The sequence below is a fragment of the Gadus chalcogrammus genome, chromosome 22 (genome assembly GCF_026213295.1).
Source record: "Gadus chalcogrammus isolate NIFS_2021 chromosome 22, NIFS_Gcha_1.0, whole genome shotgun sequence".
NCBI classification, from domain to species: Eukaryota; Metazoa; Chordata; class Actinopteri; order Gadiformes; family Gadidae; genus Gadus; species Gadus chalcogrammus.
In genome coordinates this window covers 5,486,055-5,509,974 of record NC_079433.1, presented here as the reverse complement: position 1 = coordinate 5,509,974, position 23,920 = coordinate 5,486,055, and the positions used below count along the sequence as shown (strand labels likewise).

Sequence of the window (23,920 nt, the reverse complement as noted above, 5' to 3'; positions counted from 1 at the left end):
ACTATTTCCGTTTAGTAACTTTCACAATAAAATTCATATACGATGACTAGGTAAAATAAGTTGTTATTCAACATCTTAAATGTAAACTAATTTAGTAATCGAAGATACCATAAATTAATCCTTACAGAATTCAATTAATCTTTCACCTGAGGCACAAAAAGCACTGCACATGGTAAGGGCAAACAAAAAAAAAAGTTTTTTATTAAAAATCTCCATATAACATTTATTAAAATCTAATAAAATAACTTTTTGTTCCATGATCTTTGCTGTCCAAGTTTTCTGGTTCCAGTTTCGAGGATCGAAATAAATACATCATGATCAGTGTCGAAGTGAAGCTGTAGCGATCAATAGTTCATCCATAATCATTTTCAAATACACCTTGTTCAAAATATTGAATTTTCAATTGCATTACACAGTGGATATGGAGCACAATAAAAAAAAGAAAAAGAAAATACACATAGGGTTAAGAATTAGCAGATGTGCCTTTTCAGTTGTCCTTTAAAAAGAATCCCAAGTCACTAACCAGCCATTGTATGCTTTGTGTTTGGGGGGGGGGGTTACTCTACCGAGAAACATTTGTAAGATTTCCTTATTTTTGTTTTAAAAAAAGGCAGAATTCTCTGCAATGTCGGTCTGATGTAGTGTACGTGTTTCAGGAGGAATATTATCCCACGGTGGAAGTGTTCCGTCTGAAACGACAGTATAGACCTGCTGTATATCACCCTGTTAGGGAACAATCGTGAAGCGAGTATGCTAGGGACAGGTTCAAAGAGAGATTAGGTGGAAAAACTACGCGGACATCCTGCGTGGAAAATAACTTTTTCCGTTTGGACCTCCCCCTTAATTTCGTCAGCGAAAATCACCCAACACCTAAACATATCGCACACTCACTGATCACATTTCACAATATAAATACTTTGTAAAATTCTAAAAATACATCCATCAACATGGAAATTCCATTTCTCTCCATTCCCCCAAAAAATTATGTTTTGGGTGTAACGTGTGTGTGTGTGTGTGTGTGTGTGTGTGTGTGTGTGTGTGTGTGTGTGTGTGTGTGTGTGTGTGTGTGTGTGTGTGTGTGTGTGTGTGTGTGTGTGTGTGTGTGTGTGTGTGTGTGTGTGTGTGTGTGTGTGAAAATAAAATGAACATAAATTAAACTTAAATTCTCCATCTTAGTGAAGGTTAAAAATCGATAAAATATATTCAGTTCGTTATTTCCTTCTTTCTACCGCCGGGAGAAACGGTTCTTGAATGCCTTGATTGTTTTGGCCATCATGGGGGCGATTTCTACAAGACAAGGAGAAAAATACCTCAAATCAGTCACACAGAACACTGATTCATCGCGTTGTACCACGCATCAATCCAATGTCTACCAATGAACTCGTCAATAGTAGATCTAACACTCTTTTTGGGATCATTAAAGCTAGGGTAAGCATTTGGGGATAAACTAGCCAGCATAAGCATATCCAATTTAAAACATCCCAGGCCTCCATACAATGCTACTCCTTCAAAACACATGGCTAGCTCGCTAGCCTTAGCCACAGGTCTGCCTAGCCTTGCCGAAGACTCGGGTCATGACCAATGAATTCAGGGGCAGAGTGCACGTAGGCGGCCGGGTGGGTATGTAGACAGAATTAAATGGATTGGAATAGGCTGAAATAATACTTACTGCCTATAATTATAATAATACATTTTATTTTGAAATCCAAAAGTAAAAGCAAGTAGTAAATAATCGGAAACCATTGATAATATGCAGAAATAATAATAATGACTGCCTTTAATTATATTACAATAATACATTTTATTTTTGCTTCAAGGTATACGAAAAAAAAAAAAAAAAACGATTCACAAACAAAACACAAAACCCAGATGGAGGTCAACAGCGCCACCTACTTTTGACCACTGGCTTATCCCGTCCCGGTGGTCCCCCCACCGCGGCCCCCAGGGAGGCGCGGGCAGAGCCGTGGGGGGGGCTGCCCTGGGAGTAGGAGGCCGAGGAGGAGGAGGAAAACTGGCTGGGATCACCGGGGACCGAGTAGGAGGTGGCCGGCCGGATTCTACACAGCGAGGAGGAGGAGGAGGAGGAGGAAGATTAACGAGTGTGTCTCATTAGTGAAGAACGACGGAAAAAGACGATGATAGGCCACAGGTGACAACCTGGGCCACTCAATGACTTCCAAAAATGACTGCCTGCTTGTGAAAGTGTTTGGACGCCTAGGACGAGGCTATTGTGCCAGTATGTTGGATCCTGGTCCAAAGGTGCCGGCTCCAATGCCTCCCTTTGAGATACCGACCTTTCCCTGCTCCTCAATAAACAAACTGCCTGGGAGGAAGCCGCTCGCCTGACTGAATAGTTCACCGGGAAGCCCAACCACACCGTGCAGTAACCCTATTTTAATCATCTTAAGTAATCCTCATTCTTCAGCTCGAAAATACAAATCCACGTCCTGCTTTGATATAAGAACAAACTCCCCCTAAACACAGTCCTCCTGCCCTGCCCCGCCCGGGAAGCCGACCACAGTGGGGATAAAGGTAAGAGCATCACTCAGAGTCAGCAGGTGCAACCAGGTATGATGGTGTGTGTGTGGGTGGGTAGGTGGGTGGGTAGGGTGGGGTAGGTGGGGTGTATGGGTGGGTGGGGTGTATGGGTGGGTGGGGTGTATGGGTGGGTGGGGTAGGTGGGGTGTATGGGTGGGGTGTATGGGTGGGTGGGTAGGTGGGTTGGTGGGTGCGTGGTTGGGTGGGGTAGGTGGGGTGTATGGGAGGGTGGGGTAGGTGGGGTGTATGGGAGGGTGGGGTAGGTGGGGTGTATGGGAGGGTGGGGTAGGTGGGGTAGGTGGGGTGCATGGGTGGGTGGGGTAGGTGGGGTAGGTGGGGTGCATGGGTGGGTGGGGTAGGTGGGGTGGGTGGGGGAGGGTAGGTGGGTGGGTGGGTGCGTGGTTGGGTGGGGTAGGTGGGGTGTATGGGTGGGTGGGGTAGGTGGGGTGCATGGGTGGGTGGGGTAGGTGGGGTAGGATGGTGGGTCGGTGGGTAGGTGGGTAAGTGGGTGGGTTGGTGGGTGGGGTGGGTGGGGGAGGGTAGGTGGGGTGGGTGGGTGCGTGGTTGGGTGGGGTAGGTGGGGTGTATGGGTGGGTGGGGTAGGTGGGGTGCATGGGTGGGTGGGGTAGGTGGGGTAGGATGGTGGGTCGGTGGGTAGGTGGGTAAGTGGGTGGGTTGGTGGGTGGGGTGGGTGGGGGAGGGTAGGTGGGTTGGTGGGTAGGTGGGTTGGTGGGTGGGTCGGTGGGTGCGTGGTTGGGTGGGGTAGGTGGGGTATGATGGTGGGTCGGTGGGTAGGTGGGTAAGTGGGTGGGTAGGTGGGTGTATGGGTAGGTGGGGTGGGTGGGGTGGGTGGGTGGGTGGGGTGTATGGGTGGGTAGGTGGGTCGGTGGGTGGGGGGTACTGACTTGATGGGTGCGGCGGCGGCGGCGGAGCGGGCCGTAGAGGTGGAGAGCGTGCCGAACTTCTCCTGGCGCCGCCGGACGTCACGCGGCGGCTTGGCTACAGAGTTCACGAACGCCATCTTCACCTGTCTCCCTGGCAACCGACCACAAACGACAAAAATAAAAAACACACACGGTTGGTGCCTGAGCAAGACAAGTCATTCTCTTATAACCTTAGATCCATACGTACGTTTGAACAACATGTTTGTCTTTAATCCACACGAACCACAGCGTTTTCCTCGTCCAAACACTTGGTTGTGTTTTTTTAAAGTGTTACCTCAAGTGGATGTATCTGAAACAGCTCATGTATGGACGGGTGATCGTGTATTGAAAATGATCGTGCATTATCACGACGCGTTTCAGTCTGGACATAGTTTAAGAAAAAAAACGGAGGTGAACGAAAGTGCAACGTTTCACACAGAAACAGCCACTCTTCATCCTTCTACGAGTCACACTGACAAACCCTGAATTGACCCCCTGGAACTTATAAACCATAATATTACAGCGTGGCCGTGGCCGTGGCCGTGGCCGTGGCCCCCCCCCCGGGCTCTACCTTTGGGTTTGTTGGCGTGGGCCGAGCTGATGTTCTGGGTGAGCATTCGAAGCCGCTCCTCTCGCTCGTCGTGCAGCCGCAGGTACATCTCCCGCCACGACTCGTACTCGTCGGGAGCCGAGCGCCGGAAATCCCGCTGGCAGTGGCGCAACCACAGGTCGTCAGAGTCCGTGATGAAACACTGGGAGGGAGGGGGGGGGGGGGGGGGTGGGGGGGGGGCGCACACAAACACACACGCGTACCTCATTAGCCAAAAAATACATGCATCGATTATACGCTTTGTATTTTTTGTGCGTGCCTGGTTGTCTGTCTGACGGCGAGGACTTGTGAAGCCAGACACGCGTCGGAAACAAATCAGACGATGAGGTTATATCTTGGAACTCTGTCCAACTGCTGTCCCGGCAAATGTGACGCATCACGCGGCCATTCTGTAGGAAGGGCTTCAATAGAAGAAAAGGTAGTCTAGGTATCAAATTAAACACACGCTGCATAAAAGGGTGAGGTTATTCTACCCTGGTACAGTCATCAGCACAGAAAGGTGGAGAGAGATAGAGAAGTTCCTGTGTAAAGGCCATCGTTGTCTTCAAAGTCTCTTGAAAGAGATTGAAGAGATTTCTTCCAATTAGATTGAGAAAATCGAATTGTAATTTAAGGGCTTCAGTTCCCCACAGGGGAAATGCTGCACAAATGACTTCTTTCTGTTACTTCCGTTGTCATTTTAACGACGCCAGCAGTGGGGGCCGAGCTGTCTGGTTGAGAATGTGCGTGTGCAGGATGGGGGGAGAGGGGGGTTCTACCGAGTTGCATTCCTCGATGCGGTAGAGCTGCTCTGGTGTGCATCGCTCCAGCACCGGCTCCAGGATCAGGAAGGGGACCCCGCCCACCTCGTCGATGGCTGCGGTGAGGAGAGAGGGAGAGAGGGGACAGAGGAGGCTTCGGTCAACAAGACATGTTGCCCCTGAACTCATTGGTCATGACCCGAGTTTTCCGCAAGGCTAGGCAGACGTGTGGCTAAAGCTAGCGAGCTAGCCATGTGTTTTGAAGGAGTAGCATTGTAAAAGAGAAGTTATGATGTTCACACTCTATGTGGGATATTTGTAGAATACTGACTTCTTTTTTGAATTGATAGATTCATAAAACGTAAAAAAACTTGGCATGCATTTATTGACTTAGGGCCATGATCGCAATCAAAGTGTAATTTGAGAGACACTTTCTATTAATTATACTTTAGTGATGGTAAATCTGAAAGGAGAAGGACAGCGATAGAGAAAGACCCGAGGCAGAGACAGACACAGACACACAGAGAGAGACTGAGACGGAGAGCAGGACAGACAAGAGGTACACACACAGACCGTGAAACCAGGTCACTCACAGTCGATGTTGTTCTGCAGCACGCGGAGGCACTGCTCGTAGAGGGACATCATCTTGGGCAGGTAGGCCGTCTTGGTGCCTGAGTAGACCGTCATCTTGGAGTTGAAGCGCTTCCCTGTGAACCCTGACTCATCCTCCCCGTTGGCCTGGGGGACTGAAGCAAACAGAGAGAGAGAGAGAGAGAGAGAGAGAGAGGTGAGTGACAGGTAGAGAGAAACAGAGGAGGTAAAGATAACGTTCTAAATGTCATGGCAGGACTTCTGGGTTTGGACGGCATTGCGCCTGGGTCGGACACCAGAACTTTGAGGTCCCTGTGATTGGTCGAAACAAATGCCTCAATGGATTCCAGAACTCACTCAAGACTTTAGATAGGAATCTGAAAGTTGATCAGAGATCGCAGCTACAGATGATGCTGAGATGCAGAACCCGTTTGTCTGTTGAAACGCAGCAGGTCATTATCTGATAGGTTAAACGTCGGCACAGATGGCTCGAGGCCCGTGTCGATCAAATGCTACGCTCCAATTTGTGAGCGAGCTCCAGCATGAAAGACCTTCAGGCGTTTAAACAGCAGCTCCTCCTGAACTGGCCTGGACACCATTCAGAGCACCCCTCAAGGCCGACAAAACAAAAACCATCTCTATTTGGCAGATACTTCAATCCAAATCGATTTATAGTGAATTCAGATCTGGGTTGTTTAGAAGAGGGCCAAGAATGCCTACAGGTAGGAAGGCATGAGAAACTTCTCCTCCCATCATTAGGCCGCTTAATTACACCAAAAAACAATATTAGGCCGGGCCCGTGTGCACTCGCTATTGCCCCGTTTAGATGTAGGACATTCATGCTTCAAGCTCAACGAGCCTGGAGCAGACATGCCACCACACACAACCTCCGCCTACCTTTGCGTCTTTGTGGGGACAAGGGCTGGGGGTCCAAAGAGGGCAGGGGTCTGTAGTTGGGCTGGATGGCTGGTAGGGGGAAGTCTGGCATTGCAGGGACCGCCTCCACAACCTACAGACACACACACACACACATAATTACATAAACATAGCTGAGGATTGAGAGCAGGTTCATACAAACATGCAGGGCTGGGCTTCCAAGAGGGTTAGGGTGTATTTTGTTACTCATGAATAGGTCGGGAAGATTTGCGGAGAGCCCACTCTGTTCTCTTCATTCTACTAAGGATTTTTTACGATGCCTGTATATCAGGAATGCATTCGCCAGGAGAATTCAACTCCGGGGACCTCAGTGAGACCTAATCTAATTTCATTTGATTGTTGGTAGGCCAATATAAACTCTTTCACTGCTATTCTGTTCTGCTATTTGAGGATTTACAAATCAGTAAACAATCGAACATAAAACACAACTTTATATGGAATTTTCAATTGTTAACTTTATGTGGACCTCAGTCCTGCGAGTGTAACTTAACTAGCCACACAGTGAGCTCATCCAAGTGATCGGCGGCTTGCTACACACTCACCCTCCTGCGTTTCTCAGGCGTCACGGCGACCGGGGAGGAAACCACCTCGGACTTCTTGCTGCTCTTCGTACCGTTGGACTTGCTGGGCTTGGATGAGGAGGAGGAGGAGGAGGAGGAAGAGGCAGCGGCCGGCTGGGTCCGTGCGTGGGAGGAAGACGAGGATGACGACGGGCGGGGGGGCCGGCTGTGTGACGAGGACGACGAGGAGGAGGGCTTACTCTTCTTCTTCTTCGGCGTCTTCGGCGAAGCGTCGTACATGAGGAAGGACTCAAAGGACATGGTGGGGGTATCGGAGTCGTCCTCTTCGCCGGGACCTGGGTCTTTGGGGGCCTGGGGTCGCCCTGCGGAGGCAGAGGAGGGATGGGGGGGGGGGTCTTAGTAAGGGCGGGGAACCGCAGGGAGCTCTCGGTACGATATTAGAAACGATCACTGAAAGCCAGTAAGGTGTGTTTACGCAATTATGTACAAATTGTGATTCTATAAAAAAAGAATTGCAAGGTTAAAATGGTAAATGGACTGCATTTATAATGCGCTTTTCCAATATTGCTGAACGTGCACACATTCACCAACCGAGGGCAATGTCAACCGGGCAAGATTGACACCTTAACACTCAGGAACCAGGGATCCAACTAGCGACCTTGTGGTTACCAGCCAACCCGTTTTACCTCCCGAGCCACATGCCACCCTGGCAGAAGTGGTATAATGGTTGAGTGTGCGTTCTACAGGTTGGCCATTGTTATATATTGAGACTTAACAGAGCAGAACACTATTGTACCCTCTGTAGAAGTGTAGACCATTATTACTCTTTCCCTGAAGACAACATTGACGTTTCTTGCTTGCATGTCTTTTCGAGTATTTTTAGAAACAACGAATCCCAGTACTCGCATTAATCTATTTTTTCCACACCCATAAGGATTAGGGATTATTTTTTCTAAATAGGTCATGCCTATGTTCTTCGTGTTTTCATCTTTAGGACATGAATACACAGAGAGACGCAGTCTAGAACATTATGTTCTCCGCAAAAAAGAATTGACCCTTTGAAAGGCTCAAGGCCGAAATCGTCTAATCTGGGCCTCTGAAGCCTTTTGAGCCTATAAACTAATTCTTTGAATTACATATTTGATACGGCTTATTATATCAGTCAATGAGTTCATCTGTGAAAATACGTCAATGGCTGATTGTAGCAAACCAAAGCCAGACCTAAGAATGAATAGCAGGGGCGGAAAACGCTGGTGGTTTAAGGAAGTCCCGGCTTTGGGGGTCAGTGTGACCTTAAACAGTGGTGCTCAAACTGCGGGTCGCGACCGGTCAGTGGGAGGCCCCAGGGGAACCAGTGGGCCCCGAGAAGCGTCAAGTAATAAACATTAGTTTGAAGACTGAAAAGGGGAGCAAACAAGACAGATTTTAATTATCTCTGTCGTTTTTATGACAAGGAAATAATGACAATGGTTTGCCAATTTTGCTCTGCTAAATATTTGATGGTTCACGGCCTCAGAAGGGCCAGGAAGCAATGACCTGAATAAAAGCACTCACACACACACACTCACACCTTCATTCCGACTCACCATCAGCTCCTCCCTTCTTCCTCTCCTCCCTCTCCTCCCTCTCCCCCCTCTCCCCCCTCTCCTTCTCCCTCTCCTTCTCCCTCTTGCCCTCGGGCGGGGTGGCGTGCCGGCTGTGCTTGGCCGTCTTGGCCCCGCCTCCCGGAGACCACTCCGCCTCCACCACACGCTTCTTCTGCGGCCTCTCCTCCACGCGCTCTCGGTCCCGCCGGTCACCGTGGGAACCGCGGGTGGCCTGCGGCGGCTGGGCCGGGGCAGCCCCGCCGGGCCCCTTGTGGGGCTTGCCGTGTCTGGGGGCGTCGCGGCCGCGGACGGGGGGCGGCGGCGACGGGGCCACGGGCGGGGGGCTGGGCTGGGGGCTGTCGTCGTACTCGTCGGACCGGTAGCCCCCGCCTCGGGGCTGCGGGCTGTAGCGCTCGTGCCGCTGTGGGGGGCTGTGCTGGTGGTGCTGGGGGGGGGGGGAGGGGGAGTAGCCTCGGCTGTAGCCCGGCTCCTCTTCCTCCTCCTCCGTCACCATCTCCTCCTCCCGATGCCGTCTCTGCTGCCGCTCCTCCATCTCCTCCTCCTCCTCCTCTTCCTCCTCCTCTGGCTGAGGTGTGGGCGACCTGGCTCGTCGGTGGCCCCCGCCGCCGCCGCCGCCGCCGGCTTCATGGTGGCCCCGAGGCGGGGCTTGTGACCGGGGGGCCTCCTTGTGGAGGCTGATGCTGTGCCTGGGGGCCGGGCGAGAGGGGCCCAGAATACCGTTAAAACAAACATAAAGAATGGTTCCCAAAATAACCACATTCAAACACAACGAGTCGAAACCTGTGGAGTGGCGAACAGTCGAGGTGTGGATAAAGTTTGGAAAGTCAAAGCAGCTCCGATATCGGATATCTTATATCGGATTACAGTCAGCGTAACATTTTAATACAACAGCGCAAAGGCTTCTCTCCTTTCCAGGTCGTGTGTGGTCTGTCACGCGTGCTGTACGGATTATAAACAGAACTAACGGGACCACATTGTGGTCTTTTCCAGGATTTCCCCGTTGGTGATTAGCATGGCCGATAAACACAGTGACACGGAGCGCCAACTGATGAACGTCACGACCCGCACTCACCTGTCGGCCACCGGCTGGGGAACCAGCTTCTTCCATTTGGCGACCAGGCCTTTGGCCACCTCGCCCGCTAGCTCATGCTTCCGGAAAGAATTGACGGTTTTCCCAACGCCAGTGTCCTGATGAATCATGGTGAAGGAAAGATTTAGTAAACAAAAAAATAGTATTTTTGGTTACTCAGACAAACTATTGTTCAGTTGATTATTTATTCTGTAACTTTACACTAGTTAAAAGTTCAACAAACCCCTTGTTAAATACAAACATAAAAGTATATTATAGTAATAATGTGTCCTTGTTGTCATTTGAAGCATTTTGTCATTGAGGTAAGATCTGTTGAGTGCGCACCAATATTGTATGCACTTAGCATTTTTGCACGTTTACCTGACTTTGCGGTGTTACAAGCATGTGTCGGGGAGGGTCCCAAGTTAAGTTATCTAGCCATGACACGCTCCAAAGCCTGCTCGCTTTCACCATAAAATACGGCTTACTGAGTTTTATTGGTTCTTAGGCCATCCTGCAGGGGTAACCAGGAAGGATGCATCACGGAATACATTAGCTTAAGAAGACATTATATATCCAGTGATGCCTTGCGTGGCTGCCAGCTAACCACCCTGCAGTTGTGTTGCAGCCGGGTAGGCTAGCTGCGAGCTAAAGCTATCGACCTTTCTCAATACTACTACATATAAACATACAGGTCTGTACGTGATAGCAATTATTATTGAAAAGATGAGTCACGTGACAAATTACAAATATTATCAACTGTTTCTGACGTGCAATTGAGTGCGGTCACCGGTGACCATACTTTGACAGCCTGCAGTCAGCTTACAGTCAATATCGATAATTATCTTAATGAATAGCTGGTTTTAAACCTGAGGGTCTTAGTAATTATAATATAGGGTAAATGCGTCGACTCACCACGAGTATCTCAACGGTCATAGGCAGCTCCCCTAGTCGTCTCAGAGTCTTCAGGAGCTGAGAAAGACAACGAAAGATTTTAATAATGAAGATGAGGACATTACTCAACATTATTATATCTATTGTAATCAACTGTGATTTACGCAGGAAATTGGCCACTTAGACAGCAACTTTTCATTAACTCAAATAAGGTTATTATGTGTTAAATATACTTATTATCAGTAGCAACATAGAGATACACTTTAACTTTAGATATTTGAGGAAAGGTTCATCGAGAAGAGAAGGATTATATAATCATGAACATTTGAAGATTATCTCAAATACTTAGTAAATAATTGTTAAATATCCTATTTGAATGGATATAAGATAAGTTGCCCATTGAACATACAAGAAATAGATTTGATATCTACTATTTACACAAGACAGGGGCCGAAGGGATACCACCAGCCTAAAACTGCACAGCTAATCAAATTGCACCATAATGTGTTATAGCACATGTGGTGCTTGGGTCGGCCACGGCGTGCAATCCATGCACATGTTCTCATTCATTTTGTAGTGATTGAACATATGACAACAACCCAACAAAGCATTTACATTTTGCGCACAGTCACGTCGTCATCAGAAGGCTCTTGTGGCCTTCGGGGCTGCATGTTTGATCAGCTACCAAAAAACTAGCGATAGCGTCAACACACTTCATTTAAAAAGTGCAGAACGTGTCTCTCACATCTTCTCCTTTCATAAGTTGTGCGGGGAAATCACAGAAGTTGCGGCAAAGGTGTGCGCGGCTAATGCTTTGTGTCCTCAGACCGCAGTCATTTAAGCAGCAAAATCCGCCTCATTGTTTACATTGAATATTTAATAATGCACTTTTTAAAAATGGATGATCTGTGGCACCCACCTATGTAGGACCAGAGCTTTTAGCCAGGCAGCGTTCACATTGTCTGCTGTATTTTGTACCGTTTCTTTCAAAACGCAGTCATTTTTTTTGTTGTCTATACTTTTGCACTTTAGCCGTGGTGCTAGCAGCAGCAGCACGACTAGCAGGAGCAGAGACGCGTCCCGGGTCTCCGGTACCGACGCTGTGTGGATGTCTTTATTACGGTGGTTTTCACGGATGAAATGCTTAGTGGTGGGTGATTACGTGTGTACAAACGAAGGCCCACAAGTTAAAGACCCCCGGGTTAACTGTGACGGGATCACAAACCAAAAAGAACGTAGCGTTTTTTTCTTTTTTCACGGAACTAGATCCGTGGCGGCGGCCACACGGACGGTGAGGGTGTCGGAGACCCGGGGAGTCGTGCGGTACACGGAGCGGTGCACTCGGCGGGGAACCGAGGGACAATCCTTACCTTTTTGGGCTCTAAATTCTCCGAGAGCCGAGACTGGAGTCTCTCCACTGCTTCCAGCAGCTCCTCCGCCATGTTTACTGCTGGTACCCTGTTCCCGGAAACAGTTTCATGGCTAGAAGAAAAAAAAAACGGTTCTCGTCAGTGACGATCTGTAGGTTGACAGGGACGACCGGACGTGCGTCACGCAACAGCTGACAATGGGTGACTCGTCAGCGACGTCTGTTTTTGTTTGCGTTGGTAAAATATTAAATTACGCTAGTTGTAGTCGGTAGGCTGACAGTGTCAAAACTTTCTCTCAATATGAGTTTACATTTACTAAAAAGTAAACTCTCTTGGACACCGATAGACCCCCCTCAAACGCACACACACATGCACAGGTGTGCCTGTACAAACAGGTGTGCCTGTACAAACACGCACACAAACACACACACACACACACACACACACACACACACACACACACACACACACACACACACACACACACCTTACAGTTTACTTTGCATATATAATGTAAATAAAATAGCCTACTTCGGTAGGCTTATATGTAGGCTAGGCTAGGAAAGTAGGACTTTTCCAAGGTCCCCCCATACCAATTCACAGCGCGGAGGCATGACGTGGGCTGGTCTGGGGATATTTTTGGAGGGGTGGTTACCAAGTGGTGCCTGTATTTGGAGTTGGAGGTTGAGGCAGTGGGGGGGGGGGGGCTGAATAGTTGTGGTGTACAGCTCTGACAGGGGATATGTGGGTGTGTGTGTGGAGTATGGGGTTATGGTGGAGGAGGCAGGGGGAAGGGGTTGGGGTGTACATTGCTTTGGTGAGACCGCCCTCCCAATTCCAACACACCATGATCGCCATCACCACCAGCCCCCACCCACCACCCCCCCCCCCCCCCCCACCCTCCTAGGCGACCACAGGTTACAGCCTCATACAGGGACACACACACACGCAGCGCCCTGGCAGACGGACCAAGGAGGACGGAGCGGACGGCAGAGAGAAACCTGTAAGAGAAACCCGACGAAGACCGCGGAAGGAAACAAGAGAGAAAGGAAGGAAAGAAGGAAAGAAGGAAGGAAGGAAAAGGACGCCCCCAAGGAGAGACACAGAGAGAGATCAGGAGAGAGAAGCACAGGCAGGAGAAGTTAGTGACAGGTAAATCCCAGTGTTTGGCTGTGTGATTGAAGCATTGAAGATCAGATGCTGGGGTTGATTTGTGGGCTGCTGCTGGGGAACTCCTCTGTGGTTGTATGAGACTGTTATCTTAAGTTTTTCCTTTTCCACTATTTAGACAACGAAAAAATCACTCCAAACCCTTGTTTCTGTTTTTTTTGTTTGCATCCGATGGTTGATTGATTTAACCAAATACAACGCTGAGCCAAAATGGATTAAATTGAGACAACATTAAGAATAGAAAGAGGATAGAATTCCTTTTATCCCAGTCATCAATGAGAAAGCTAGACACACTCAAACACTAGTGTGTGTATCGTACTACGTTACACTTGGACAATATAAAAGGTTACAGAAGGAGCATCTTACATGGAAACAATATCTGATCCTCTTTAATTTAGCTGTACTATTACAGAGGCTCTCCGCTTCTACATAAAAAAAAACGCATGTAGTGCAAAGACACATGCAGAAATACACACACATTCAATGGGTCAGCTCCTATAAATACCCTTGCAAGATAGGCAGAGGAATCTGGCCGCTGGCTCATGGAGACGGATCAGAGGTGTTGGAGAAGGTCACGGGATGGTATGTGTTTGTGTGTGTGCGTGCGTTTGCGTGGGTTCATGTGGGATTTGAAAAGTGTGTTCTTGTGCTAGAGCTACAGTGTGTTGGTGTACGTGTGTGTGTGTGTGTGTGTGTGTGTGTGTGTGTGTGTGTGTGTGTGTGTGTGTGTGTGTGTGTGTGTGTGTGTGTGTGTGTGTGTGTGTGTGTGTGTGTGTGTGTGCATGGCGTAGCGTGGCAATGTGTGCACCTGAGGCGTGCAAGCTAATCCCACTTGTCCACTGAAGTGTGTGTGTATATATGTGTGTGTGTGTGTGTGTTAGCGTGTGTGTACCTGAAAACCTATGTACACAAAGAAGGGAGATTAAAGGCCGGGTTAACGCAGCCTTGAATAACGACCACTCCTCGAAAAACACTTTCTCTTTACTCACTAATTCCAGCGCACACACAAATATACACACACACATACAAACACATGCACGCAGACACACTCACACACACACCATGTCTCTGTACCTCATATACTGAAGACACTGGAATAATGTTTGTGTGTGTGTGTGTGTGTGTGTGTGTGTGTGTGTGTGTGTGTGTGTGTGTGTGTGTGTGTGTGTGTGTGTGTGTGTGTGTGTGCGTGCGTGCGTGCGTGCGTGCGTGCGTGCGTGCGTGCGTGTGTAGTGTGTGTGTGTGTGTGTGTGTGTGTGCGTGCGTGCGTGCGTGCGTGCGTGTGTGCGTGCGTGCGTGCGTGCGTGTGTAGTGTGTGTGTGTTTGTGTGCGTGTGTGTCTGTGTCTCTTGTTGTTATTTCACATCAGTGGTGTCAGAATCAATGGTACACCCTTATCTCATCCACTTATCCATACAACAGTGATATAACGGTATTATCTTATAATGTATACACATAAAGTAGGTAATAAACATCATGATGGCCAAGTTTCAGCTTGCTTATTGCCAGCTTATGAGTCTCCATATGAGCAAATGTTCAGCATTTGTTCTGAATATTACAAGTCGATAACACACTTTCTTTCAATTTTGTATCCACCAAAAATAAACAGTAATAATGGATTCCTAACAAACAAACAAAGCAGTAGAATGTTACCTAAAAGGCAGAAGTGATCATGAAACACTTGGAAATCACACTCACTTCCCTCTTGCCCTGAACTTGGTGGTTTTTAAATAACCACCTGGGGGGGGGGGGGGTCTGTGCTTGGGGGGTGGACAGGGGGCGGTTTCTATACAGGGTGGAGTGACAGCTGTTGTCGGGTGGTGTCATATTGTAGAAGGAGAGTTGAACGCAAAGAGAGAGCCTGGGCTCCAAAAAGATGTCGCAATACCTCCTAAAATGGCCGAAACTGCAGAAGCCACTGGCGGTTGTGATCGGGCCCGGATCTTTGACCTCGTGACTGGTGGCTTTCTCATCTTAGGAGAAATATGTAGGCCAACTCATGACTCACAGACAGTGCGTCACTCACACCGGCCTTAACTTTAAGAGTGGATTTGCAAGTGTTTATTGGTTGGGATCCTCTTGCTTACGAGTCAAAGAAAGCGGAGACGTGTGCTGTTGAACATGCTGTTGATATTGCCGGGCTGATGTTTCAGTGGTTAGCCTGAATCTGACCCAACCCAGGGCTTGTGTTGCAGTAAGGGGCAGTGAGGTTAACACTGAAACATTTCCGCACGATGAACAAATACCAACTCTACTTCGAAGAATTTAAAGAAATAGGCCTGTAGACCTTTTAGAGCCGCTAATGAGTTACAGCATACCGTTTGAATCAAGTAGGCTTCCTAAATTAATAATGTTGACTTTGCCTGCCCCAATTAAGATATAAGGCAAATTTCTGACCAATCAGGGCCCTTCTTCTAATTCTGATTTTGGGGATTTTTTGTTAAGATCTTGCTCACTTTACCTCCTTTCTAATCTCTCTCTCCTTGCAACCCTCAAATCCTACCTACAGCCGCATTAACAGAGCAAGATTGAAAAAAAATATATTCAATAAATGCCTGCATACTACATTTTCCTCTGTGGCATAATGTTGCTTATGGGATACCTCTGTCTTATGATCGCAGACGACAATCCGATGTAAACTCCTGTGTACCAGCATCGGATAAAACAGAGAAGGAAGTCAATTCTAGGGCGGGAAAAATAACAGCCTGAGATATCTGAGGGCCACGACGGTTGCCCGGCGCCCCCAGCTGCTCCCTGTGACTAACGACTAACAATAGACCAGCGCCGTATGTCCAGCTCAAAACAATACGCCCTCAGTGCCCCCTTATTTATACCATCCATGCTGGATGGATTTAATTGTCCTGAATTATTTGGGGACTTTTTAATTGTCTTTTTGTCTTTGCTGAAATGGACCACCATGAACACCGTCAATTCGACAACATGGACTCCTAGAAAATCTAAATATTCATGCTTTTTATAATTTTATCTGAACTACAGACCTTACAGAATCGTCAGATCACAACATGTGCGATCGTGCCTCTCACTACAGGTCACGGTCTTCATCTTTCTGCAGAAGGGGCTTAAAAAGTAATTGCACCCACACCTCCCAGCATTGTCATGAGGTCATCATGAGTTTGTTTACATGTGTACAAGGTGATGCCGGGTGAGGATGGAACGTGATTGAGTTGGAGGGTGTCCAGGGGGATGAGAGATGTGCAGAGGTTGGATTCCGGAGAGTATCTGAAATCGGAGTCTAGGAAAAGTAATCTACGTGTCAGAAGATTGTCCTTTAAGCCGTGTACATGTAGAGTGTATTTTTAGAAGCAGTCAAAAGCAATGTGCAGGTGGCATTATAAATCGCTGTTGATGTTTTTCTGCGCCTCTGGAAACTTGAGCAAACGCATACCAAGAGTCATCAGTGTCAATTTATTCTGCATCTAAAAGACAGGGTGTATATGAGGTGAACAGATTCAAAGACGAATTAGCTGCATATTGTCCCTCGACTATATGTAACTTGTTGGTCCCTTGTGACCCATTTCAAGCATATACTACACTTCCCATAACTCTTTGGTGCTGGAGTGAGTATGACACATCGTTAAAGCTATATCAAGGAGAGGGAGTGTAAATACCATACCCTCAGTTAATATAACCGCCCGAGGATTGGCTGGAAGAGGGCTTATTTCGGGAGCCACTATAGGAACACATTTCTGCATGCATACTATCGAATCTACGCACTTCAGGGTCCCTATGAGCAGTCCATGTCTGTAGCAGCGAAGATGGCGTCCTGGGCTCCACTGTTATTCATTTACACTCTTGGACACATGTATATCAGAGGTCTGATGAGGATGATGATCGACTGACGAAAACATGCTTGGGATCCCGGCCCGCCGCGGAACACTTGCCCCTGCCACTCACACTCTCGCCGTCTCCCCTCATCTCCCCTGGGGGGCCAGGGGGGTAAGGGAAACAGGGAGATACAGTGAGCCTAAACCTAACCCTAACCACCACCTCGAAAAGAGGTGGTGGTTAGGGTAGCTTATGTATTTGTGTATGATTTTTCACGTAGATTCTCTCTTTCTTTTATTTCGGCAAACACCCTTTAAAGGGTCCGCCATTCTTTGGAAAATGGCAAGCTGTGTCTCCTGGCTTGTTTTCGTATCGACCGTGTCGATCAGGTTTGTTTACCTCTACTTTCTCTCTCTCTTTCCTCTCCTCCCAGGTGCGGTGTTGCTGATCAGAAACTGAATCAGCGTCATCGCAAATAAAGGAGTGGGCCTGTAAACCTGTCCCTGAGACGCTCTAGAGAGGCCTTCAGCTCCCTCTGCTTGTGCTGTCTGTGTGTGTGTGTGCGGGTCTGTGTGTGTTTGTGTGTGTGTGTGCGTCTACAAGAGAAAGTAAGTCACTGCAAATTTCCGTTAGAGGGAACAAACGAAAATATCTTCGTTATCAACCCGTCGATTGTCTGAATAGTCGTGCGAGGCGGTCTCCTTGCTCCGGTCCAACCGACGTTTAGTGTAACCAACGGTAACCTTGACCCCTCCCCTACTCAAAAAAACAACAACAACCCACTCACAACCAAGACAAACAACAACAACACCCAGACACCCATCGTCCGCCCTCATGGCTCCCAAGAAGAGGGCCTCCCGCCAGAAGAAGACCCCCGGTGACGGGGACGTCTCCCCGGCCCCCGCGGTCGCGGTCGCCATGGACGCCAGCTCGCTGAAGGTGGAGAGCCGCGGCGACGGCGTGGTGGTGGTGATGGAGTGCGGCGTGAAGAAGATCGAGCAGATGGCGGCGCTGGACATGGTGCAGCTCAACAGCCTCAACCTGCCCCTGCTGCCGCCCGCCGTCAAGCCCGGCGAGCGAGGCCTGGGCCTGGGCTGCGAGCTGACCCGGCCCCTGCACGGCAACGCCCTGCTGGAGGAGCTCAGCAAGATGCGCCAGGAGAGGTGAGAGGTGGCCTCGCCCCCCCGGTGGTGACAACGACGTTATCGTCACTATGATGAGGACGTCATTAATGGTTATGTTTTGAAACAACACTGCCTAAAGGCTCATGTTTGGTTCCCTGTCGACGCTTCGACGCAGTCGTGAACCTGTTTTGGTTCTGCGTCATGTTTTAGTGAGCCTCGTGGAACCATAATCAGCCCTTACCTCAACACTATCCAAGACTTCCTCGTGGAGTCCGACGTCGTCGTCTTCTCCGTGAGGAACGGGACTCCCCCTCACCTCCTCCGCTCTGCTCCCCAGGTTCCTGACCGACCTGGAGCTGGCCTGCAAGAGCAAGGCCTTCGACGTCCACAAGCTGGTCATCTCCTCCGTCAGCCAGTACTTCAGGGAGATCCTGGCCAAGGACCCCGGCATGAAGCGCCTGGAGCTGCCCTCCCTCTCACCTCTAGGTAGGCTTCTATAACCTACTGGTAGGCCTCTAAAACCTGAAGGTAGGCCTCTATAACCTGAAGGTAGGCCTCTATAACCGGAAGGTAGGCCTCTATAACCTGAAGGTAGGCCTCTATAACCCGTAGGTAGGCCTCTATACCCTGAAGGTAGGCCTCTATAACCGGAAGGTAGGCCTCTATAACCTGAAGGTAGGCCTCTATAACCTGAAGGTAGGCCTCTATAACCTGAAGGTAGGCCTCTATAACCTGAAGGTAGGCCTCTATAACCTGAAGGTAGGCCTCTATAACCTGAAGGTAGGCCTCTATAACCTGCTGGTAGGCCTCTATAACCTGAAGGTAAGCCTCTATAACCTGAAGGTAGGCCTCTATAACCTGAAGGTTGGCCTCTATAACCTGAAGGTAGGCCTCTATAACCTGAAGGTAGGCCTCTATAACCTGAAGGTAGGCCTCTATAACCTGAAGGTAGGCCTCTATAACCTGAAGGTAGGCCTCTATAACCTACAGGTAGGCCTCTATAACCTGAAGGTAGGCCTCTATAACCTACAGGTAGGCCTCTATAACCTGAAGGTAGGCCTCTATAACCTGCTGGTAGGCCTCTATAACCTGCTGGTAGGCCTCTATAACCTGAAGGTAGGCCTCTATAACCTGAAGGTAGGCCTCTATAACCTGAAGGTAGGCCTCTATAACCTTAAGGTAGGCCTCTATAACCTGAAGGTAGGCCTCTATAACCTGAAGGTAGGCCTCCATTTCCACTAGCTTAGACTTCTTAAACTCCAGGTAGGCCTCTCTAACCATAAGCCTCTATCAACTCCAGGTAGGCGTCCGTAGCCTGGAGGTAGGCCTCTTTAGTTTCTATGTAGGCCTGAAATAGCCTCCATCACCTCTCAGTACACCAAAATAGCCTCTAGGCAGATCTGACGTTCCAATATAATGCACAACCTACCTCCCTACCTACCTACCTCTCTACCTGTGAGATGACAAAACACACAAAGCTGTCCCCTGTGTGGACCTTACTTCACTGGGTATCATCACATGAACACACACATTTCCGGGTGCATGATATGAATACACGCCACCCGGACAAACGACTCGGTTCTCCAAGGTTCTCCAAGGTTCTCCAAGGTTCTCCAACATTCCCCCCCCCCCCCCCCCCTCTTCTCCAGGTCTGGCCAACGTGATCACCTTCGCCTACCTGGGCCGCGTGCACATGTCCCTGTACACCATCGGCTGCACGTTGTCGGCCGCCACCACCCTGCAGATCCCGCAGCTGCTGAAGATGTGCATGGACTTCCTGCTGGCCGAGCTGAACCTGACCACGTGCGTGTACGTGTGGAACATCGCCGCGGCGTACGGCCTGCTGCCCGTGAGGGACGCCGCCCGCCGCTTCGTGCTGGACAACTTTGTGCCCTTCGCCGAGACGGCGCTGTTCAACCAGCTGACCCTGGAGCAGATCTCCGCCTTCCTGCGGGACGACAGCCTGGTGCTGCCCAGCGAGGTGGTCGCCTTCCAGGTCAGAGTTCACAGAGAGAGCGAGAGTCAGAGCCGTGATGTCACTTGTGGAAGTGGGACAAGTCCTGGTGTCCCACGGTTCATTGTCCTACTCTCAAATTGAGTTAAAAGGTCAATGAGTTCCTTTACCGGGAGTGTGTTTTCACTTACTTTCCAAATCGGTGCCTTGCCTTGTATATATTTAGTGTGTTACTAAAATACAGACCTCAGATCTGATGTCAAAGAGCCTCTCTTCTTCTAACCTCGCTGACGGAAACTTCAGCAAGATGGCCAACATAGGACCAGGGCCGAACCCAGGGCTATTTCTACCCAGGCCTATAAACAGACCATTGCCCCAACCCCACCCAACGACCCACCATCGCCCCCCGCCCACCCCACCCGCCCAACGAGGCAGCTGCTCCACCCGCCACCTGCAGCATAACTGTCAGGACAAATCGGATTAGTTGAACTAACTGTACATTAGACGGCTCAGGTATTAATACACAGCCACTGTTCTAGACTTGGTGTCCTTAGGGGGTCCTTAGGGGGTCCTTAGGGGATCCTTAGGGGTGGAGGTATTGGCGACATATTTAGAACACCAACTGATTGGTGTGTTGTTAGAGAAGTATAAATAATTCAATACTTTTCCTACAGTTTGGTGAGTGTGTGTGTGTGTGTGTGTGCGTGTGTGTGTGTGTGTGTGTGCTTCTGTGTGTGTAGCAGTGTGTGCTTCTGTGTGTAAATGTGGGTTTTTTAAAAGCGTGTGTTTCTCATGCTGATCCGACACGAAAAAGTACCACACATTAACCCCGCCCCCTGGCCCCCCTCCCCCACAGCTGGCCATGAAGTGGATGGACTTCGACGAGGCGCGCCACGGGCACGGCGCCGAGCTGCTGGCCCACGTGCGCTTCGAGACCATCCCGGCCAGCGAGCTGGTCAGCCAGGTCCAGCCGGTGGCGCGCATGATGCTGGATCCTCAGTGCCACCGCCTGCTGGTGGACGCCATGAACTACCACCTGCTGCCCTACCAGCAGAACACGCTGCAGTCGCGCCGCACACAGGTCCGCGGCGGGCAGCAGACCCTGCTGACCATCGGGGGACGCCCCTCCATCACCGAGCGCGCCCTGAGCCGCGAGGTGAGACCCCTGAACCTCTGCTTCAACCTCCGATAACCCCCCGGCTGGACCGACTTGTTAATGTGTTAAAGAGCCCTTTCATTGCCACAGTTGGTACAGTCCACCACTGGGTACAGTGTCAGGGCCCCTGCTGTTATACCTGTTGGTACAGTCCAATGGGTAGGGTGTTAGGGCCTCTGCTTTTATACCTGTTGGTACGGTCCAATGGGTAGGGTGTTAGGGCCTCTGCTTTTATACCTGTTGGTACAGTCCAATGGGTAGGGTGTTAGGGCCTCTGCTTTTATACCTCTTGGTACAGTCCACGTTAGGCCGTTAGGGCCCCTCATTTTTTGCCTGTTGATACAGTCCACTGGATTCACTGGTAGACCCCCCTAATTTATACCTGTTGGTACAGTCCACTGTGTAGGCTTTCAGGGGCCCTAATTGTATACCTGTTGGTACAGTCCACTGGTTAGTCTGCCAGATGATCGGTCCATCTGAGTGGACACTGTAGCAGAAGCTCTTATCAGGAGGGAGAAAGAGCATCTTTCTCGTTGCTTCCTACAGGCGGACGGTGGACATTGGGGTTTGAACCAAGATCTTTTTTCACTGCGAGTCAAACCACCACCGACCCCGGGACCATCCTATAGCATTGACCTTTGACCCTGGCTTTGAACGAAGAAACTTTTTTAGCTGGGGGTCAAAACAACCACCGGACCACCGGACTATCCTATACAGCATTGACCTTTGACCATGACCTTTGACCCACTCCAGGTGCTGTGGAGGGACCCCCGTGAGGGCGCGGCCACCTGGCGCCACCTGTCCCAGCTTCCCGCCAAGAGCTTCAACCAGTGCGTGGCGGTGATGGACGGCTTCCTGTACGTGGCCGGGGGGGAGGACCAGAACGACGCCCGCAACCAGGCCAAGCACGCCGTCAGCACCCTCAGCAGGTGACGACCAGACCCCCCGCCGAGGAACGGACCGATGCATCCCATGATGCATCACTTGATCAATGCCTCTTCTGACATCACAAGTGGGCGTGCCCACATAGATGTGTGTTGGATAGATCATTCTACCAGCCTGCCCAGTGGACTGTAGCAAACGTTGCTCATCTATCCGTCATAATTCTACGTGGACACGCCCACTTGGGATGTCAGAAGAGGCCGATTTTCAAAACGGCTTGTAACGGCTAATCACACTCACACCTGGTGGTATGATGTGTCACCTTTAAACTCTGGGTTTTGTAGTGTCAATCAGGGCCAATGAGTTTTGATAACACGTTAATCAGTTTATATCTGTCCGTCTTACATCGTCTCTTCCTCCTCTCTGCGCTCTCCTCCAATCAGATACGACCCCCGCTTCAACACCTGGCTCCACCTGGCCAGCATGCGCCAGCGCCGCACGCACTTCTCCCTGGCCGCCACCGGGGGGCGCCTGTTCGCCATCGGCGGCCGCAACGTGGAGGGCCTGCTGGCCACCACCGAGAGCTACCTGCCCTCGGCCAACGCGTGGCAGATGCGCGCCCCCATGGAGGTGCCCCGCTGCTGCCACGCCAGCGCCACCCTGCCCTCGGGCGACATCCTGGTGTCCGGCGGCTACATCAACTGCGCCTACTCGCGCTCCGTGGCGTGCTACAGCGTGGAGAGCGACAGCTGGAGCGAGCGGCCCTCCCTGGAGACCCCCCGCGGCTGGCACGTCTCCGCCACGCTGGGCGGCAACGTGTACGTGGCGGGCGGGAGTCAACTTGGAGCGGGCGGCGAGCGCGTGGACGTGCTGTCGGTGGAGGTGTTCTCGGCGGAGGGCGGGGCCTGGAGCCGGGCGGCACCGCTACCGCTGGGCGTGAGCACGGCGGGGCTGTCACCGCTGGGCGACAAGCTGTACCTGCTGGGCGGCTGGAACGAGGCGGAGAAGCGCTACAAGGCGGCGGTGCAGCGCTACGACCCGGCCACCGACAGCTGGTCCCTGGCCGAGGACCTGCCCGAGCCCACCGTGGGCGTGTCCTGCTGCACGCTGACCCTGCCGCCGCGCCAGGCCGCGAGGAGGCCGCAGCACCGCAACACGCCGCAGACCGCCCACGAGGAGCCGGCCAGGGTCCGGAGCCGGGAGAGCAGCGCCAACCCGCCCCTGATCATCAGCACATAGGCAGAGAGAGAGGGACAGAGGGACAGATGGACAGAGAGAGACAGAGAGAGAGAGGGGGTAACGGGATGGAGGGGTCGAGGCTGAGATGGTTGTCAGAGGGAAGGGTAAAATACGCAAGAAGTGATGCGCCCAGATTCTAGATGAGACAGACGAGCAGTTGGCTGAGTAGGAGGAGATGAGGGCTGTGTAGTGATGGGGGTCTCAAACCCGTGGCTCGAGGGCCAAATCTGGCCCCCCGCCCCGTAGGTTCAGAATAAACAAACAAATGTAGGCCCTTTCTGTTCCACTTTGGTTGGACGTTAGGTTGAATCAGGTTTAAGAGAATAAAGTAACATTTGGTTTTGGAACACCGTGTATTGAATAATTATTTAGATCTAGGCACAATGAATCAAAAACAGGCATAAGTCGAAAAGGTAAATAAAAAAGTAACCTCCATTAACATCTATTGACGGGAATGGTAAATAACCAATATGAACACATTTTGATTAGGGAAAAGTAAATAAACAAAGAGCCGTTTGGGAAGCGAGAGAACCCGCTCTTACTACGAACTGGCCATTGGACCCCATTTAAATTGAGGTGGAGACCCCTGGTGGTAGAGACCGGAACGGCGGCTATCTTAAGGGATATCTGCTAGAGCAGTATGAGGGAGAAACATAGAAAGAGCCATTTAGTTGTTCAACGGTGAACCCATTAGCAGAGATGTGTAAAAAGTATATTTAAAGTGTATTGTGTATTGTAACGAATGTGTTTATGGCAAGTTCTGTCATTCAATACCAGGTAGCCTCTAGCTATGCATATGTATTCTCACCAG

The 23,920-nt window shown here is 50.3% G+C and overlaps 2 protein-coding genes across 2 annotated transcripts; one reads left to right on the top strand and one right to left on the bottom strand.

The window, feature by feature from the left end:
* Positions 1-60: 60 nt before the first annotated feature.
* Positions 61-12,231, bottom strand: eloa (elongin A). The gene is made up of 12 exons (XM_056582934.1): positions 11,800-12,231; positions 10,451-10,507; positions 9,539-9,654; positions 8,446-9,152; positions 6,881-7,221; positions 6,300-6,411; positions 5,405-5,557; positions 4,830-4,927; positions 4,033-4,213; positions 3,444-3,573; positions 1,894-2,057; positions 61-1,287 (listed from the first exon to the last, which is right to left on the bottom strand). Exons 1-12 carry the CDS (start codon positions 11,869-11,871, stop codon positions 1,226-1,228), a joined length of 2,193 nt encoding a protein of 730 aa, XP_056438909.1. The 5' UTR covers positions 11,872-12,231; the 3' UTR covers positions 61-1,225.
* Positions 12,232-12,714: 483 nt separating this feature from the next.
* On the top strand, positions 12,715-23,506 carry klhl43 (kelch-like family member 43). The gene is made up of 7 exons (XM_056582935.1): positions 12,715-12,951; positions 17,188-17,917; positions 18,216-18,364; positions 19,528-19,874; positions 20,689-20,988; positions 21,742-21,917; positions 22,314-23,506. The coding sequence occupies exons 2-7, from the start codon at positions 17,589-17,591 to the stop codon at positions 23,107-23,109; spliced, it is 2,097 nt and encodes a 698-aa protein (XP_056438910.1). The 5' UTR covers positions 12,715-12,951; positions 17,188-17,588; the 3' UTR covers positions 23,110-23,506.
* Positions 23,507-23,920: the final 414 nt, after the last annotated feature.

Bases quoted from the DNA above. Each gene is read 5' to 3' on its own strand.
- eloa (XM_056582934.1), bottom strand. From the start codon at position 11,871: ATGGCGGAGGAGCTGCTGGAAGCAGTGGAGAGACTCCAGTCTCGGCTC. The intron at 9,655-10,450 runs GTGAGTCGACGC...ATGATTCATCAG, and splicing joins TGACCGTTGAGATACTCGTG to GACACTGGCGTTGGGAAAAC. The intron at 4,928-5,404 runs GTGAGTGACCTG...TCCTCACCGCAG, and splicing joins GCTGCAGAACAACATCGACT to CCATCGACGAGGTGGGCGGG.
- klhl43 (XM_056582935.1), top strand. From the start codon at position 17,589: ATGGCTCCCAAGAAGAGGGCCTCCCGCCAGAAGAAGACCCCCGGTGAC. The intron at 17,918-18,215 runs GTGAGAGGTGGC...TCTGCTCCCCAG, and splicing joins AGCAAGATGCGCCAGGAGAG to GTTCCTGACCGACCTGGAGC. The intron at 21,918-22,313 runs GTGACGACCAGA...TCCTCCAATCAG, and splicing joins GCCGTCAGCACCCTCAGCAG to ATACGACCCCCGCTTCAACA.